Genomic DNA, 20254 nt, shown 5'->3' with positions numbered 1-20254 from the left:
AGCTTGTTAGTTTGACACAGTTTGGCAATTTCTCTCAAACTCGCATGCTAGTATTTGATCCCTGGTATTCAGTGAAATCAGCATAGAATTGTCATTAGTAGCTTCACCAAGACCCATCATCTTAGAATTCAAAGAAAGTGATTTCATACTGCTTAAAGGTTATGGCATTATAGGCCAAACATCGCAAAATTAACACTTCCATGCAGCATTGCAAAGGAATCCACAGTAACATGTTCTGGCATTGAACAGTGTCTTCCTTTGTCTCATGCTATAGACCACAGTTTATTCTATTCTTCACACTTGCCATATCAGAACTAGGAAGATCCAATTCTTTGTTCAAAACAGGATCAGCCAGACCATCTCTTCCATCTTTGCCATTTGTTTCTGTAGGTCCTGGAAATTGAAAGCAGAATTTTAAGAAGTGTTCCAGAAATTTCAGCTCTAAACACTAAGGTTGGAGTGATGTAATCTCCTTAGCCTCCCTGATGAGATTGCCATCAAGTTGAAGCTTTCTTTTATGATACTAGTCCAATAAATACATGACCAGCTCTGCCACACTTGTTTTCTAAAAGAGCACTTTAAAATTTAGGGACATCAACTGCCAGACAATTGGAAAAAGAAAAGAAAAGAAAAGAAAAGAAAAGAAAAGAAAAGAAAAGAAAAGAAAAGAAAAGAAAAGAAAAGAAAAGAAAAGAAAAGAAAAGAAAAGAAAAGAAAAGAAAAGAAAAGAAAAGAAAAGAAAAGAAAAGAAAAGAAAAGAAAAGAAAAGAAAAGAAAAGAAAAGAAAAGAAAAGAGAGGAAAAGAACGCTTTATAAGATCCACTCAAATAATTACCTTTATCTGTCCTATGCTGCCTTTGCATGGTCAAAACATTAAAAATACCCTAAGAAGTGTCCTCCAGATTCATACATGAAGAACCACTTATCTGCATACTATCTGAGAAACAATAACAAGCATTCCTTTGCACAGATGACATGAAAAAAAGAAGGCAAAATCAATTATTTTGATATTTTCATGTATTTTCAAAGAATGCAAATTTTGAAATTTAAATTCATCGGATTTAGAGAGTCCTATGAGCTCCTGCCATAGTATTACTTCTGCTGAGGATCTGAGCAGTCATTTGATTGTTACAGTGGGCACCTGATAGAAACAGGATCACATGGAGACTCTTTCTTCTATATTCTCACATTTTTTAAAAATAATTCCCTTTTAACAGAATTCTTTATGTCCTGAGTTAGGGAAGAGGTCACTCATATTTGATCAAAATTCACACATAAAAGAAAAATACTCTTCCTTGGAGAAAATATTTCAGAAAGTATTTGTTCATAAATTTCTCATAAGCAGCTCAGTTTCCAGACATATATATTTTTAGGCTCTGCTTCTCTAGAAAATTAGACCTGTTTACTGACTGCCTTTAGAAGGTTTAAGAAATCTGAAAGCAAACATTTTCTCTTCCTGGTATTTGATTTTGTGCTGCAGAAGTTGAAATGTTGGTGGCTATGTTTGTAACTGCAATATTTAGTATTGCGACTAACATAAAAGTGAAATAAACTAACACCCAAAAAAGGTTCCCAAAATTCAGAAGACAGGCAGATAAGCAGGATTCATTTTTGTCTGCTCTAACCTTCTAAGGAAAGGATCCCATCTAAGCTGGTTGCCTAGACATCTATATTAGGAAAGCATGGGCAACATCATAAACCTAAAGGTACAGCAGCTTAAACTGACTTAATTTCTACTTTTCTTGCATCCCAGAAAAATAATCACTTGTTTTAAATGTTGCTTCTTGGCCAACACTGCTCCTAATTTTTCATTATGTTAGAATCTGCAGGAGAAAACATAAAACTTCTAGAAAATTCACTCTGCATTGTCTACAAGAGGTCTTCTCTATCTCTGTTTCTGCTCTCTAATATGTTCCCATTCTAATACAAATGAGATAGTGATAATGGCTCAAATGCCACATACTAACCTGCTAAAGATATACTAATTGCACACACTGGAAATGAAGAGAAGCTGATGAAGTTGAAACATAGCTCAGACATTCTTTATGATTTTAACCTGAGGATTTTCACATATTTCTGGCCAAATACAGAGTGTAATGTGACTATGAAAACTGGATGTTTAAACTTCTACCTCATAACATCAGTTCTACCATGCTAGCCTTATTCTGATTTCTTTTCATTGGTCTCACTTTCTTCAACACCTAATAGATACATTCCTCTTTCCCCATTACTTCTGAGTTTGGCCCAAAATTTTGAATGTCAAAACTCTGTGCTGGATTAACCTGCATGTGAAAGAAGAGGGAAGTCTGAAAGAAAAGAATTTAAAAGGAAAGGGTATGTATGCATTAGTAATCACAACATATAGCACACCTTCTTTAATTTTCAACTGTTTATATCACCTTCTAGAGTCCTCATGTGCAAGTTATATATTCTTTGCATTTCCTAATACTCATTCACTAGTAACCATCTAATTAACCTCATACATCACATTTGATTTCACTCTGTGGTTGCTACTGACTTTGTAAAGACTCAGCTGCCATTATAACTCAGAAGAGCCTGTATTCAGAAAGGTATTTAAGCATGTCTTCAGTATTTTATATCTATAAAATATATTTGATGTCACAAGCAATAAAACTGTTTTCTAGTCCATACTTTTCTACAGATATTTTAAAGAGTTGCTTAAATAAATTGTTAATGTTGCCATACAAAATAGCTAGCTTTTGTCTTTATCTAGTACTCCTACATAGATAATCAATGTACAGACTATACAGTACTTGAAAATTCAGTGATTTGTGCAAGGAAGAAAAATCACAACCCTGCAATAGTAAATGACACGGTAAAATAAATAGTGGATTGAAATTCTTTGGGACTAACACAAACAGAGAGGTTTTTACCAGAGCCTATTGGAGATTTCCCATTAAGCTTCTTTTCCACAAGGAAGAGTTGTCTCATCTGTCTTGCAAACCTGGCTGGATTATCCCAAGGGATGTAAGACACTTCAGAATCACCTCCAATCATAGATCCAGAGCTCTCCAGGATACCAGAATCACTCAGCCCAGTCAGCCTCAGGCTTTCAAAAGTAAACACTCTGAAGGCTCTTTCTACTTCAACCCAACTCAGAAGTTCTATAAAAGAATTACAATCATTAACTGAAAACGTCCTTACGGCTCAGCAGAAGATAAATAGAAGACTATGTAAGTATATTGCTCTTGGCAACTCTGCAAAAGCCAACAACAATTTCCTTAATGGTATTGGATCAAATTATGTGAGTTACATTTTACACTGCATTCGAAGTTGAATGCTTCCAAATTGCAAAATGATCTGCCTAACTATTAATCCATCTTAAATGAAGTGCTTCCTACATCTGAATACCTCCTGGTTCATTAACTTTATATAAATGATGTTGATTTTAAAATACTGAGTAGACTTTATCAAACTAGTTAACAACTAGTTATTTTCAGTTAATGAAAAGTCTTCCATTACCATAAACATTTTTTATTATCTGTAGCTTCTCAAACCAAGCATCAAGTGTTTTCTTCTCTTCAGACAAAATTTTACACATCATTTACACAGAAGTATGCAAGGTGCAAAGGCAATAATAAATCCTATTTATGGTTGTATGCATTGGTATCCATATAACAATGATAATCATGAGAAGGAATGAATTTTAAGACAGGTAGTTCAGTGCCCAAACCATACAAAGAGTATCTTCAGTTTGAAATGTTTTCTCTTTATGGTAGTTAAACACCCAAGCATGTCACACATCATGAAAATGTTGGATATCTCATCTCCTGTTCAAATCAATCATCTTCTTGATAAAAGTGAAGACATTGCCAGCTAAGTTAACAGTTGAGAGAGTTTGGCAGTATAGTATGGTCCAGTGAAGACCATCAAATTTGATACCCATCAGCTGGAATGCTACAGTAATACAGAATACCTTAATAGCTTAATGTCCAAAATTAACATACCAACAACTAGAAACAATCCAGCGAGTATAAATTAATCCAACACAAGGGATTTCAGGACTACATAGCTGGGAAAGTACCTTCAAATCCTGTGCCTTATATGATGGCATAAAGGTAACCAAAGGGATTTGGATGTTTATATTTCTTAGTAGTCCAGAGTAAACTTTCAAAACTACCTAAGGGTATTTATGCAGTCTTTGGGATTGTTTCACAGCGTACGTCATGGTGGCATGCACGCTCCAAGAAAAGGTAACTGCAAAAGTGATTATAGTTGAAGAAGTGAATGTATTCTTGGTTTGATAAAGGGACTATTATAGAAGACGGTTCATTATTAACACCAACAGCTTACACAGAATACATTCTGAAAACCATTTATTGTCCAATAAAAATCTACCTAAGATACGTGTGCTTCTCAGCCAAAGAGGTGTTGGTAAATAAACATACAGTTTATGTCAGTGTCTCCCAAAATGCATTCTACATCCTAGGATCAAAATAGCAATATGTACATCTATTTTATTCTTCTTTCTCAGATTTAGTAATTATTTGAATGTTTGTGAATATAAATAAATAAATGATTTCTAACATACTTCCAGCTCTTAGTCATGCAATATTTAATACTCATTTAGACTTGCACATTAACCATGAAACTGAGGTTAAAGTTAGCCCTAACTTGTGTAGTAGGCTAAGGTATAAGCAAGAATGTGAAAATGGGAAATTCTGCAAAGGTTTTAGGCACCTGAAAAAACTTGTCCCAAAACTCCTGCTATTTAATAGGATCATCAACCATAAGAAAAAATAGAAGTTATATCAATGAAAAAGAAAATCAGTTTACCACTGGTACAATAATGCATGAGCTCGTGAACTCTGGCCAAATGTTTAGTGTTGTTTTCAGTTGAAGGAAGGGTGAAATGGATAAGTTCTGTAAGAGGCAGTTTATCCATCATATCACATTCAATCTTTTCTGGATTTAAGTTCTCCTGGACCTGGAACAAAAACCAAAGTACCAGAGTTAAAGTAAACTTTCACACCAGTGGATTTCTAAAAATTATGTTTGGATAAAGAAGTCTTTTTATAGCAAAAGACATAAGCATGTGCTTAAGTCAGCTGGACATAAACTTAAATTTGAGCATGTGCTTACAGTGTGTCATTGAATCATGTTATCAGATTTTCTGCCTAAAATAGGCAGAAAAAATGAGATACATAAGAGAATAACTGACAGCATAGTATCAGGCCCTTGTTAGATGATATTTGCCTGTGCTAGCTAGACTCAAAAATTCTGGAATACAGAAATACGTACTGATCTATTCAGACAGGTAGCAAGTACCTTCCATGTACCTTTCAGTTGGTCTGTGCTACTTCTCATAGTAATGAAGTCTATAAACTCATTGATCAGTCTGTGACAGCAGCATCCCTATACATTTAAGGATTTCTCTTTTGAGACTTACTGGTATCTTTCAGCTTTGCTCATTTTAGTATTACACACTTACAGAACTTTTTTCTTGGATTGTTGCTTCTGATCTTCCAAATAATTTTCATCTATCCACTCCTCAAACATTGTGCTATATCCTGAATTTCCTCTGCAGCAAGTACATCATGTACATCAAGCATAAGCCTGCTAAGAGCATCTCTCTCGGTGATTACCCAGTCCTGCCTTCTGCTTAAGTACCTCCAATGTGTCCAGCTCAATTTATTTCTGAATACCTTTTTAATCAATGCTTGTCAAAGTATTCCACAGATCATTTATAATTCATGAAGCCAGGCAGACATACCTTAGCTGTGAAATCTAGAACTGTATTATCACTTGTACTGCCCTCAGAGTATTTTCAAAGTTTACTGGTAAAACTACACCCTGGCTTGGAAAAACTTGAGGAATTCACTGTGGTTTTTTGGTTCAGAAAGTCAGGGGACTGTTACTTTGAAATAATCCCAAACCTTGCAGCCTCTGAACCTTTCTGTCTTTGTTAGAATTTGGCAATGTCTTGGATAGACACTATGCTCCAACTATTTAGTCAACCTGAGCACACTTCTTGTGCTCACTAACAAACTCTGTATCTTTTCTTATACTTCTCTACATCTTAGTATTTAATCTAGTCCACATGCTAAGTCACTGTGATCTAGTAACTCATTTTCCACAGTTTCATCAGTGTTCGACTACAGTAAATCAACAGAGTTCTGTAATATCTCTCATCTATGCTAAAGGCTATACATTCTTATTAATAATGTATATTAATTCTTATTAATAATGCAAACAGATCACTGAAATCAATATAATGCTCTACGTTTGTGATGTGTCTTCTGTCAGTAGCAGTTAACCCATTGCTTCTTAAGCAGACTAAACGTGTTAGTGTGTCTACCTCAGTAGGAAAAATCTAGGCTATATTGTTCTGCTTTGTAAAAACATCACTCCATCCTTTCTAGTGCATTGAGTATTCATCGCCTGTGGACTTTAGAACTGTTTCTACATGATAGGTAGCACTATACCTTCAGCAGGTGCAACCGCTGAGCCAGGGTGTCATGGTAGTTAAATAAGAGTGGGTACTTGGGGGTGTCAATCTTTTTTTCACTGTATTTTGGAGAAAAGTAGTCATATAGATTCTGTTAAAAAAGAAAGATGTATTAAACCCCAATAATCAGATTTATTTGTCATTTTAGAAAATGAACAAAAGACAACACAAACCTTTTTTTCACTCTCAGAAAGTGAAAGAGAAGGAAGGACAGAAGCTATATGATCTGCAATGGTATGATGTAGCCCATCTGCCCGGGGCTCTGGCACCACCAGACTAGGTGGTGTAAGGTCTTCTTCACTTGCAATAACCTGGCAAACATGGTATATGTTAGCTTTCATTACAGTATGACTGCTGCTTAGCTTCATTAAAACTACCAAGCAGATCCTGCTATAAGCTAAACACACATCCATACATTTTATCAGGAAAAAAAAACCGTAATTTTTTTCTACAAGTAGTAGAATTAAATGTTTTCTCCTATAATTCATTTTTGGAAGGATGAGAAGAAAAATATTTCCAACTTGAAATGTTAAGAATTGTTAATGAACGCAGATAATTAAAAATTGATCCTGTATCAGGTCTTGGACCTTATTTTGAGTATTTGTGCTTGAGTCTATTTTCAGACTAAATTGCAAAAAGTAAAAAAAAAATTAGATTGTACTAAAATTTTATTTCCAAAGAAAGGAAGACTTCCAAATCATACTGTGGGTTTTTGCTATCTCATAGATTGTGCCTGAACTCAACAGAAGTCAGATCTGTCTAGCACTAGCATTGATATACGCCACTTCCACGTTAGGTCTAAGACCTTTGCACTTAGTAAACCAGTAAAGGTTTAGTATCAGTAACATTGTTGCAGGTCATGAAAACTGGTTATTGACTTAGCTAAGAAATTACACCTTTTTCCTCCTTTGACTATATTGGATCCGTAGTCTTGAAAAAATAATTTTGTAGTAACACTGTATATACAGGATAAGTGCACAATACGAAAGAAAACCAAACAAGTCACTTTTTGTACTGTGATTCCTTTGTATTGAACCTCCTTGGTCAGTGCCTCCACGCACAGTTTCTGATTTGAGGCTGAAACAGATGTATTTACTAATCTTTGATTCATTATACCAGGTCTAAGCCAAATTAGCCACAGGAATTATAAAGAGAATATTCCCACCTGTTCCAACATGCAGTTCAGCATTAAGGGTACAGAAAAGCATTCTTCGGGAATCTGACTCAGCAAGTCATTGTAATACCTCATGTCTACGGAAGCAGCCAAAAAAGCAGCTTCTTCCTCTGTTGTAGTAAGAGATAAAACATTAATCATAGAATCACAGAATCATAGAATGGTTTGGGTTGGAAGGGACCTCAAAGATCATCTAGTTCCAACCCCCCTGCCATGGGCAGGGACACCCTCCACTAGACCACGTTGCCCAAAGCCCCATCCAACCTGGCCTTGAACACTTCCAGGGATGGGGCATCCACAGCTTCTCTGGGCAACCTGTTCCAGTGCCTCACCACCCTCACAGTAAACAATTTCTTCCTAACATCTAATCTAAATCGACCCTCCTTCAGCTTAAGGCCATTGCCCCTTGTCCTGTCACTACACTCCCTGATAAACAGTCCCTCTCCATCTTTCCTGTAGGCCCCTTCAGGTACTGGTAAGCTGCAATTAGATCTCCCCGGAGCCTTCTCTTGTCCAGGCTGAACAATCCCAACTCTCTCAGCATATCCTCATAGCAGAGGTGCTCCAGCCCTCTGATCAGCTTCATGGCCCTCCTCTGGACTCTCTCCAACAGCTCCATGTGTCTCCTGTACTGGGGCCCCCAGAGCTGGACACAGTACTCCAGGTGGGGTCTCACCAGAGCGGAGTAGAGGGGCAGGATCACCTCCCTCGACCTGCTGGTCACACCTCTTTTGATGCAGCCCAAGACATGGTTGGCTTTCTGCACACACTGCCAGCTCATGTTGAGCTTAAGATCGATTTCTTCAGAATCAATTAAGATCAATTTCTTCAGAACTGCCAATTTATATTACTAACCAGTTTGACCTTCAGACAATTTTTCTTAAAAAAGACTAACAAAGGTCATTACTGTAGAGCTCTTAAAACTGACTGTGACTAGGAACAGATAGAAAAAAATATTTTCTAAAGAACTTAGTTATCATCGCTGCAGTTTCCAGAGACTTTCACAATGTATTCACCAAGGAAACTACTCTCACAACCTCAAATCACATCTTCAGCTTACTGTGCAGATAATTTCAAGGATTTGTGCTGTCAGATGAATGAATGGCATGACAGAGTGAACAGCTACAGACCACTGTTTTAATCCATTAGACGTACCCTGTGACAAAATTACCATTGGCAGAATTTCTTCTGCTTGCCCTTTTTTTTTTGAAGATGTAATCTGTGATGCTGATTGTACCTAAAATGAACAAAAAGAAAAATTAAAAATACCTCAGAAAGTGTGGAAAAAATAAGTATTGCGCAGATAGGTGGGAGAAATTAATTTTATTTAAGCTTTGACTACTCACCCTAGACTATATGCTAATCTTTGAAATGGTTGGTATTAAGGGAGGCAAATCCCACATAACTCTGAATGGAACAAGACAGTAAGAATGTAGCTTTATGAATGCTTTAAATGAGCATTCAGTAGTACTGCTAGAGATGGAGTAAGTCCATTTTTTCCCTGCCACTAGTACATGCCCTATGAGCCAGTTTCTTCTGCCCACTTAAGCTTTTGTCTACCACGAACAAAATAAACTGATCTTGCATAGAACTGGTAATCTTTTTTTTTTTTGATAGTTCACAGATTTGCAACAAGACATAGTAGCTTTGTGCAGGTGTACTGATTTTTCAGACACAAGAAGGTGTCATCAGAAGTTATTTAAAGAATTTTTACACCTGTGATACTTCATGCCTGTATGATCCTTCAAATTTTCCTTTTTCTGTTTACCCAATGCTCAGCTGTTTTCTTCCCATTTTTGAGGTTTTAAATGCTGAAGACAAAAATCCCAATTCATTCACAGAAAATTACACATGGAGTGATGGTCCAAGGTGAATTTTTGAGTGCAAAATTAAAGACAGGCAATTCTAGCCTATAACTAGTTATTCTCTACAAGAAGCATGGTAAAACACAAAGGATCCTTGCCTCAGTTACAGGTGGTTGTGTCGATTTGCTCTCTGATAATGAAGGCACATTAATAAACTTGGTGTTTTCCAAGTAGTTACAATGCTGTCTTCTCCAGTCCAGACAGTCATACATTAAACAAGCAATGCTTTCAAACAGCACAGTGCCAAATGCAAGCTAGGACAGAAAATCAAAGGATGAAGTTTGCATACAAAAGTATCATGTAACTTAGCCATATGAGTCATTAGCTCTAACCAGCAGATACACAACTGTTTAAAAAATTTCCAAGGGATTTTTCTTCTCCACTAATTCAAAATGTTTTATAGAGTTATTCTAAGAAAACAAGGCCTTCACACCTAACAACATCTTTATTTGCCTGAACACTGCCACCCTGCATGAACTGCCACAGTCAGTATGGACAGAGTATTGCCCAGCTGCTTCAGTTGTAACTGTTCAAGGTCTGTTCTCTTGCAACTAGAATTTAGGGGTTTTTTTGGATGGGAAGGAACAGGAGAGGTAACTTAAAAGGAAAGGAATGTCAGCATACCAGCCCAAAGGGAGAATGCTGTATCTGCAAATGTCTGACAAGAAAAGAGTCAAGGTTCTTGAGGTGGTGTACTGTGGTTTTCACTTAAACTTGGGAGGAATAAAAAGAATAATACCGACCCCTATTTTAAATGTGAAATGCTTTCGTACAAATACCAAAACCCTGAGACCACATGCCACACATGTTTCAGTGGCTTTAATGGATGTATTCTTCCCCTGTACATCCTAGACATTGTGTAGAAGATGAAGTTATTGTAATTTTTAGACAATTTCTGTCAACAGCCCTTATCTGAGTGATTATTTCACTTTTGTGAAAGTAGAAGTCTCTTGTATTAAGAAATTTGCCTTGAACAGGTGGCTATCAATGCTGGATGTCTCAGTTTTAAGTTTCCTAAAAGGAAACATGATGAAGAAGCACAACTGTCATTAAGCACTAAATACATTAAGTGACCCTTAAGAAGTATTAAGCATCTGCTTTCTTCAACTCAGACCTTCTTTACAGCACTTCAAAACAAGTACCCCAAGTTATGGAATTAACTAGTTATGGCTAGTTATGGAATACTAGTATCCGTTTTCATAATATTTAAAGACTAGAGGAAATTATTGGGAGAGAAGTTCTATATGTGAAAACAGAATTTTCAAAGTTAATATTCTTGCACTTTTATTTTCCAATTCAATACTTTTCTGAAAAATGGGTTAATATAAAAATCTTCCATTCATGTATTACTTTTAAGAGATCACTAGAGCATGTGAATATTGCAGTTAAAGTACTGGAGTGTTTTGAATGCACAATCTTTTAAACCAAACAAGAATTTTTACAAGGTTGCAAGTAACACAACCTGGTTCTACTCAATGGGACACATGCAAAGTTTAATTACAGTTTTATGATTCAATTTGCTTGCTCTCTCCTCTTCTCAGGATAGACACAGATGCTTGTCAAAAGTTCTCTGAGTCTAACCACTAATGATGTTATTTTCCTTTCTAAATATCTGAAATCTGAAAGTGGAGATTACTTACCGTATATAAACTTGCTGTATTAATACTCTTATTATTTCTCTATTGATGTCTAACAATTTGTCACAAGAGTTTTCCTTCTGTATATTTTGAACTTTGGAGATACAGCAAGCTAGGACTCAGAGACTCTCCAGGAAGTTCAATAGAACAGACTTACTCTAGCCACCTATGATTTCACAACTTATATTCTTCCCATGTGTTTCTTTAAAAACTTAAAAATGTTCCTACTTCTTTAGAGCTTTGCTGAATTCTGAGATACAGAAGAATGTGAAATTACAACTACAATCTGCTGGAACAATTTCAGTGACAGATCATTTTTCTTTTATTTCAGCTATAATATAGCTGCTTGCAGGATATTTATGAGTAGCAACAGTCCTCTATAAGATGTGATTATGTGGAAGATAGACAAGATTAAAAAATTTCTTTCCCAAAACACACTTCATATTTTAAGATTAGATCAAGAGTATAATGATAAATAATGTTGTAAGTAGCAAGTCAACACGTATCCACAATTGAGGCATTCTTAGTGAATGCCTTAGAAACCACTGTGGATTTAGCCAAACTTGGTTCTGATCCCTTCAGGATCAAGGGTACTTCCTAGCTCAGCAGATTGTTTATATACAGGATTTAATGTACTATAAATCAGTTTTAGGAGGATATAGACTGTCCTTTTGCCCTAATAATATGGACCAGAAATACAGTAGGTTAAATTATGGCATGTTGCTTTATTTTGCTTTAGTAGTTTATATTTTTTACTGCTGGCATTGTGGATTGAAAAATACTGGACCCTTTTACCTCACTATACTTGTGAATCTAGGCTGGAAAAAATTTCTAACGGTTCACTGTCTCTTCCAGTGCCCAGTAATTGCCCTGACTCAGCAGACTATAATGAGTAATAAACTACAGCCGTGTTTTGGGTTGGACAAAAAGAAATGGTAGTGAGTATGCTAAAAGAACATCTTGTATCAAAAAGCATTTTGCATTCATTTTAATTTGTTCTAATGTGACTGTTCTGAGATACAGTAAGTAGACCTGCTGCTGTGAGGACAGAAGTACAATTTTTGTGTTATTTCATGCTGACATCTGACTCTCTAATGAGATCCAAACTGGTTCTATGTAAAGATGCTGAATAAATTTATACCTCAAACTGTTTTAAAACTCTGCTGCTGTGGCCTACAATATTAAGAAACTCCAAGTCAGGACTCTTTGTGAATACATGCTGAATAAACTCATTGGATACATAGGAAATAAATTTTTGTTCAAGATTACAAATATACTAATTACTCTGGTTCTGTTTCATAGAAGCCTAACCTAAAATTCTTGTCATTTCTAAATTGGTCTTAAATATTACAAATCCCAAAGCATGCCATGCATTATGAAAGCATAACCTACTGACCAGCATGTCTCTGTCAGACCAATCAGGGGGAAAGGCACTCTCCTTAACTATGTGATGAAGTCTGGCAACATCAAAGAGACTTGATCCGTGCCTTCTGCTGTTCAGAACTGGCTCCAAATATTTCCAAAATATTTCCAGGTTTTTGATAGTTTCATCTTTCCTTCTTTTCTCTGCTTCTACAACTGAAATTTCTAAGTATTAGATAAATCATTGTACAATGTCTCCCTTTCACACAAAGCACAAATCATATATTAGTCTTCCATAAGTACTGTTAAAATAATCCCATCCTCAGAGTCTCAGCAAAAATCTGACAGCCAACTTTGTGATTAACAAACTCCAGAAAGATAAAGCCTCAGTAAAACATGCCACTTCTTTCAGAAAAAATAAAATAAAAAACCAAAACCAAGCCAAAACCACCCCTCCACCTTTCTGCCCCAAACTAAACAAGAGCAGTGAATGCTCGAAACCTAGGAAATGTAAAAATCCCAGGTCCCTCTTTTCCAAAGCTGCCAGCACATACCTTGGTGAGCCTGTTCTTTAAGCATAGGATAAGCAAGCCTTATTATCACAATTTTATTGGTGTGGAAATTGGGGCAAAAGGTAATTAAGGTACAGTATGACTATGAATAGCAAGCCTAGAAGTTGTACGGTTTCCATTTTTACTGCATAGTAATGATCAATTCTCAAAGGTGCTCTAGCTACAGAGAAAAAAAAAGTTCTCTCTTAATGTCAACCTTACAATCACATTCTGGAATCCAAGATCAACCATACTTTTTATAGGCTAATTTAAGAGACATAAGGACACAAACCTGCAGTGACTTGCTTTCATTTGGACTTACAGGTGCTCAGCACTTCTAAAACCTCATTTGTATAATTCCAGTGGCTCCACAGGTTTAAAACAAAACAACTCAGTGAGGCTGTGGACCCTTCAAAAAATGCTGATCTCTTTAAGGTTTTCCAAGTTATATATGCCTCCTGTAGCAGCCATCAAAAATGTTTGCCGATTAACTTATAAAATGGTTTTATCATGATTTGGAAGATATCTCCCATTAAGTGACTCCAGAAACTGGGTTGAAGACCTGGGAACTCTCTACCAAAAGACTCAGTACATATAAGGCATTCTCATGAGTTCAAGGGGAGACTGAACAAGTACTTAGAAAGCAAAAGCCTAAATCCATTGAGGTTTACTAAAAAGACAAGACACATCAGGACCAGGAAAATCCCTTGACTTAACAACAACTGGTGGCTAGGTGATGCATGTGTTGAGAAGTTTCATACATGCTTTTCCTACTACTCTTTTCTTTTTTGTTCCATTCCTTTCCTTTACTCTTCCTTGGTCATCAGTTTATGAGCACTTCTGGAGATAGATCACTGACCTAGATGGTCCCTTGATCTTAAACAGTTCTATGCTCCTAATAGCTCATCTCAAGTCACAGGATCATCCTTTTTCTCTGATTTTCATCTGCTCATGAAAGATACCCTCTAATTCAAGACAATACCTCACCGGTGGCAATGTTCCTCTAAAAAACTCAGCTTTGAAAGCACATCTGAGCAGTGTAACACCATCTAGGGCTGCTGAGTCATTGGATTAATCTCTCTGCATTTTTGAATGAAAGGTGAACGGCCTTGTGCTACTGGCACTGTAGCTAGCCATTCCTGTTTTACAATAGAATAATAATAACATTTTAATAACTCTACCCCAAAGTTTAATAACAAACAACACACAAAAGGGTATATGACACTTAGGCTTCCCCTTTACAGAAACATCACGGATTGCAAGGTTCAATGATCAGATGCTCTGTCCTTGATTACTGCCTCTCCTCTTAATTCTTTTGCCTACAGTCCAAAGGCTTTTCTTTCCTCACGTATATTTTTATCATGTAAACCATCTAAGAATGAATTAAAGTTTTCAGGAGTAACCCCAAAAGAAGATGCAGGAGCTGGGAGAAACTGTCAATAAAGATTTGGCATAATCCCACAAAGGAACTGAACTACATTGAAGCCTTCAGTAATAGAAATGAGACAGTACCCAGCAGTACACTACATGATTTTGGAACAACAACAACAACAACAAAGTCCATTACCATCATATGACAGTGGGACAAAAGCATCTGGTATATACTAATACATTGCATAGTGATTTTGAACCATCACTGTGAAAACAGAAAGCCTAGAATCATTAGGATGTGTCAGGTGATACATTTCCAGCAGAAACAGAGAAAAAGGAATTCCATTTTGTCAGGCTGAGAGCTTGGTCTGAGGTTCTCAGACCTCATTAGTTCTCAGCAAAGCTGAATTAGTAGTAACACAGCTACAAGAGTGATTACAGGAACAGAAAACTACCCATACGAAAGGGTACTAAGAGTGCTTGACTTGGTAACATCACAAAATGAAATCCATTAGGGGATGCAAACACCGGGGAAGGAAAAGAACATGAAAGCTGTGGTCTCTAATCATGCATATTTACGCTAGGAACTATAGAAACACTGTAACATGATTCTGTTTACAGGTTAATGTCTTCCCTTCTAAAAGTATCTCTGTACATTATTGAAATGATCAACCATTATCTATTTTGTAAGTCATTCAACTACAAAATACTTGAGTGAAGACCTGCTCCAAGGCACAATGAGCTATACCTGCATAAGAGCTATACCTGCATCACTGCTGACAAATGTTTCTTTTAATATAACCTTAACAGCCTCAAAGACTCAATAATATTCTTACTCAGTCTACTTCAATACTTCATTAACTTCATGTGTGGAAAGTTTCTTCCCGCTAAATAGTATTTTTGCTATTACAGTTTAAATTCTTCACTTTCTGTTCTAGCCTTTTACAAACTTTAAAACTTTTATCATTTCTCCACTACATCATTCATCCTTCTCTTCTAAAACTTAAGAATAACAATTCTGGTTTTTTCCTCATAGGTAAAATTTCATAGATCCCTAATAAATTTCTTTCCCATCATTTGGAACTTTTCTCATTGGCACACACTTCTTACAAGGTCTTTCCTCACTACCGAGTTGCATGATAGGATTACCTCAGGCATTTTTTAGGACATATTCTCATTTATAATCTAGAGATGGTATTTGATTTTTAGTGGCATAGTGATATTGCTGACATTCATTTTTGAAGTCAGCATGATAGCTTATCTTTCAAACTCGTCATCTAGCCATGTGTTTCCTAGCCTTTATTTGTACATTTAATTATTCCTGTATAAGCATACTATATTGTCTATATTAAACAGAACAGTCTTTTTCCAGATTACTATTCTCTGTTCTCTCAAGAACATTTTGCATTTGAATCCCACCCTCTTGTTCCAATACCAATGACAATACCAAACAATACCAGACCCAGCAGAAATTCTCTTGAGTCCACTCCATGCATCCTTCTATTTGATAGTAAACCTTTAACAGTTACTCTACAGAGACCAAGATTTTTGAATGAAACTGCACCTACTGTATATTTATTTTCATCTAGACCTACCCTGCTCGCCATGGGCCATGTGAAATAGCCTTATTAAAATCCATATATACAACACAGACTACTCCTCTGCTCAGAAGGCCAGTACTTCATTTTGTAAGGAAATTAAACTTGCCTGACTTGATTTGTTCTTGAACAGCATACACTAGCTGTTACTCATCTCCTCATTTTTCTTTAAAGTGGTTATAAACTATTTGTTCCAGTATTTTTCCAGAAAGAGAAATTAAGCAGATTACAGTGCCTTGGCTATTTGTGTTCTTTTCCCCTCTACCTCACAGCTCTTTTTCCACTATCTCACTTGCTCTTTATGAGTTCTCAAATATAAATGAGAATGGCAGGCAGATCTTTAAACAGAATACATTTAAGTTAATCTGAATCAGCTGATCTGAAAAGTTCTCTACCTGACCTAAGTAGTACTCAGTTATTTTACCTATTCTTCCACAAAATGTGAAGCTGAATCTTTCTGCTACCAGCATTAATTGTGGTTAGTTATAACTATCACTTGTCTGCAACAGTATTTGTAATGAAAACAGATTAACCCCCACAACACACACACAAGCAAGAAGTACCAAAAGTACCCCCCAATATTAACCACTGCCCAACTTCTCAGGATCACCTCCTGACAGTTCTTCCTCTCTGCTGAGCAGCAGACAAACATTTTCCTTGGTCCTCCTCCTGCATCCCATTTTGTACCTTGGCATTTCTGATTTCATGCCAGGAGACTAATAATAAACATATATTCTCATTCCTAGCGACCTGACCTATTTCTAATTCTTAAATGCTTCCTTATATCTGAGGTCCACAAAGAATGCATGGTTTAGCCAAGTTGCTTTCTTACTATGCAACCAATCCTTTCTTAGTAATGGAAAACTTGCATTACTACCTATAATACTACTTACAAAAGATACTATCATCTATAGTTACTTTTTTTCCCCCTTTAAAAAGTGTTCTCACAAATTTTACTTACTAATTATCTAAGTTTACTAAAGTCTTCCTGCTATTACACATACAAGACTAAGAAAAGATAACATAACTTTGGAAATATTTGGGGAAACTTGCCCCTGCCCCCTCATCCCCAGCAGGTGTTGTAAATAAAATTAAAATAAACAAACCCATGATTTCTGCTCTCTGCACTTTCAACTTTTTTCTAGTAAGATATTACCTTTACATTTTACAAGTTCTAACAAAACTATAAGCTGGAATTTATCACAGAATCACAGAATGGTAGGGGCTGGAAGGGACCTCTGGAGATAATCATCTTGTCCAACCCCCCTGCTAGAGCAGGATCACCTACAGCAGGTTGCACAGGATCGCGTCCAGGCAGGTTTTGAATATCTCCAGAGAAGGAGACTCCACAACCTCTCTGGGCAGCCTGTCCCAGTGCTCAGTCACCCTCTAAGTGAAGAAGTTTTTCCTCATATTGAGATGGAACTTGCTGTGTTCCAGTTTGTGCCCATTGCCCCTTGTCCTGTCACTAGGCACCAGAGAAGAGAATCTGGCCCCATCATCTCGACCCCCCCCCTTAAATATTTATAAGTGTTGATGAGATCTCCTCTCTGCCTTTTCCTCTCCAGACTAAACAGACCCAGCTCTCTCAGCCTTTCCTCATCAGAGAGATGCTCCAGTCCCCTAATCATCCTCATAGCTCTCTGCTGGACTCTCTCCAGTAGTTCCCTGTCTTTCTTGAACTGGGGAGCCCAGAACTGGACCCAGTACTCCAGATGTGGCCTCATCAGAGCAGAGGGGAAGGATAACCTCCCTTGACCTGCTGGCCACGCTCTTCTTAATGCACCCCAGGGTACCATTGGCCTTCTTGGCCACAAGGGCACACTGCTGGGTCATGGAGAGCTTGTTGTCCACCAGGACTCCCAGGTCCTTCTCAATCCACTCATCACCTAGCCTGTATTTGTGCTTTGGATTGTCCTGACCCAGATGCAGGACCTCACACTTGTCCTTGTTGAACTTCATGAGGTTTGCATGGACCCACCTCTCAAGCCTGTCAAGGTCCCTCTGGGTGGTATCCCTTCCCTCTAGAGTATCAACCACACCACACAGCTTGGTGTCATCCGCAAACTCGGTGAGGGTGCATTCAATCCCACTGTCCATGTCCCCAACAAAGATGTTAAATAGTACTGGTCCCATTATGGACCCCTGAGGGACACCACTCGTCACTGGTCTCCACTCAGACATTGAGCCTTTGACTGCAACTCCTCAAGCGCGACCATTCAGCCAATTTCTTATCCACCAAGTGGTCCGCCTGTCAAATCCATGTCTCTCCATTTCAGAGACAAGTATGTTGTGTAGAATAGTACCAAGTGCTTTGCACAAGTCTACAAGAAAGTATTCCCTGACCTGATCCTCTTTCACCAAGGGTATGTCTTCCTTGCTCCAGACTTTGCTCTTGTTTCTGGGGCCTGGGATTTACAAAGGCCATTTATAACCACAACCTCTTTTTCTTCTTCCATGTACCACAGAGTTTTCCTCTGTGTTCTTGGTAACTTTCTCAGAGGCGTTAGAAGGATGCTATTAGGTGCCCTGTAAGTCTTCTCCAGATCAAGCAAGCCAAGGTCCTTCAGCCACTCCTTATAGGGTGGCTGTCTGTTGGACTCACTCAAGTTTATTAGTATTTTTCTTTACTGTGGAGCCCAGAACTCTGGTCTCATGAGAGCCAAGTAACAGGGAATAACCACTTCCTTCAATCTACTAGCTATGTTACTACAGCTCAGTCTGGTTAGCTTTCATTGATGACTCATATTTAGCTTGCTGTTCACTAGGATCCCAGTTAAAGAGAGGTGTTACAGCCTGGGGACAGCTGAGTACAATTGCAGGGTGTTATTCTGTGGCACATTCTTCTCTGGCTGAGGCCACAGTCCCAAAGTAGCCAGCTGCGCACTTCCCTTGAACTTACCAAATGAGCCAAGCTTGCTTAGCAACACACCTTCCTGGCTAATGATTCATAGAGGTATGCATTTGATAAAATGTTGTTCTTTGGTGGCTACTGCAGAAAACAATGGCTGCAACCATTGCCTGCTTAGTCAGTCCTACTTTCCACTGTCCAGCTGAGGCAAGTTTTTGCACTGGCAAACCATTTGGTTTGGTAACCGAACCAATGGCAACACCACTTCTGCCCTGGCAAACACAGTTGCTCGCAGGTAGCATGCACAAACACAAAGCATGGAGAGGGACAAAAACAAAGCAGGAACAGTCTTGGATATAAAATAGTCTCCTTTCTACACAAATTTTACCTTCAGGTGAAAGTAAAGATTGTTCCTGAAGTTCAGTTGCTTCCAAGTATGTCTGCAATGGCTTATAATTCTCAGAAGAAATTCTAATTACACTTGAAATGTTAATCCCAAGATCCGACATCATGGGCAACAGCTGAGGGTTGTGGAAATCCAAAATTATAAAGTAATGATGGGCACCATCATCTGGTTCATCATCTGTTCAAAACACAACAAAAACAGATTAGAGCAAGGACATTTAACAGCTAAACAAAATTCTTTATTTTCTTGCCTATATAGGGATACTGAAAATTAAGGCCAGAGAAACAGTTCTTTTATAACCTCATTGAGATAATTACATACAAGTTTCAAAATATGTACATTAGACTGAAGTCTTCTGTAGCAAACCACCTTGAACTCAGCAGGAAGAATAAAAGTCAGAAGTAAAATTTGTTTGGAGAAGCACCAGGAGAAAAATTGGAGAAGCTGATTATAACTAGAATGCTAGTTGTAGCAATATTTCTGTAATAGCTTCTCTTTAAGAAGGAGTTTAGTGTCAGGACATACTCACATGCTCTAATGGTAGTTTAAGCTATCTTATTTCATCCTGCATAAAGCTGGCCAGGGAGCACACAGAGAATAAGTAACTGTGTCTTAGCTGAGAGATGATATTAGCTGTAATAGTTTAGAAGGATTAGCTGCAGGTATGAGCTGACTCACTGCTGACTGCTCCCTGCCCAACAGGTTCATGTTTGCTAGGTGGACTCCCTGTCAAAACCCTCATCAGCTGGTAATACCAGCTCACATTAGTCCTTTTAGTTGGCAAGGGGCATACCCAAGTACATCCTAAAGTACAGATGAGAAGTTTCATTGACTGCCTGATCTGTTTGGGCTTATCATGTCAACATTTCAGTACCAAAGCAAAGGGTTAAGTATTATGTAAGTAAAAACGAGCTCTCTAGAAGCTTGAGTCTAATCTAAGTTAATTGCACAGATTCCCTTTATGGCCCAT

At 37.5% G+C, this 20254-nt stretch overlaps 1 protein-coding gene across 1 annotated transcript in view; it reads right to left on the bottom strand.

The window, feature by feature from the left end:
* Window positions 1–20254, bottom strand: part of SPAG17 (sperm associated antigen 17) — a 115292-nt gene that overhangs the window by 62824 nt on the left and 32214 nt on the right. Inside the window, exons 6-15 of the mRNA XM_075764442.1 lie at window positions 19267–19461; window positions 12542–12723; window positions 9607–9762; window positions 8799–8880; window positions 7635–7753; window positions 6643–6780; window positions 6447–6560; window positions 4798–4948; window positions 2895–3125; window positions 305–393 (exon numbers count right to left, since the gene is read on the bottom strand). Coding sequence (XP_075620557.1) covers window positions 305–393; window positions 2895–3125; window positions 4798–4948; window positions 6447–6560; window positions 6643–6780; window positions 7635–7753; window positions 8799–8880; window positions 9607–9762; window positions 12542–12723; window positions 19267–19461 — 1457 coding nt within the window. The remainder of the gene's footprint in view (window positions 1–304; window positions 394–2894; window positions 3126–4797; window positions 4949–6446; window positions 6561–6642; window positions 6781–7634; window positions 7754–8798; window positions 8881–9606; window positions 9763–12541; window positions 12724–19266; window positions 19462–20254) is intronic.

The sequence above is a fragment of the Balearica regulorum genome, chromosome 1 (genome assembly GCF_011004875.1).
Source record: "Balearica regulorum gibbericeps isolate bBalReg1 chromosome 1, bBalReg1.pri, whole genome shotgun sequence".
Lineage (NCBI taxonomy): Eukaryota > Metazoa > Chordata > Aves > Gruiformes > Gruidae > Balearica > Balearica regulorum.
This window is presented reverse-complemented; position numbering and strand designations above follow the sequence as displayed.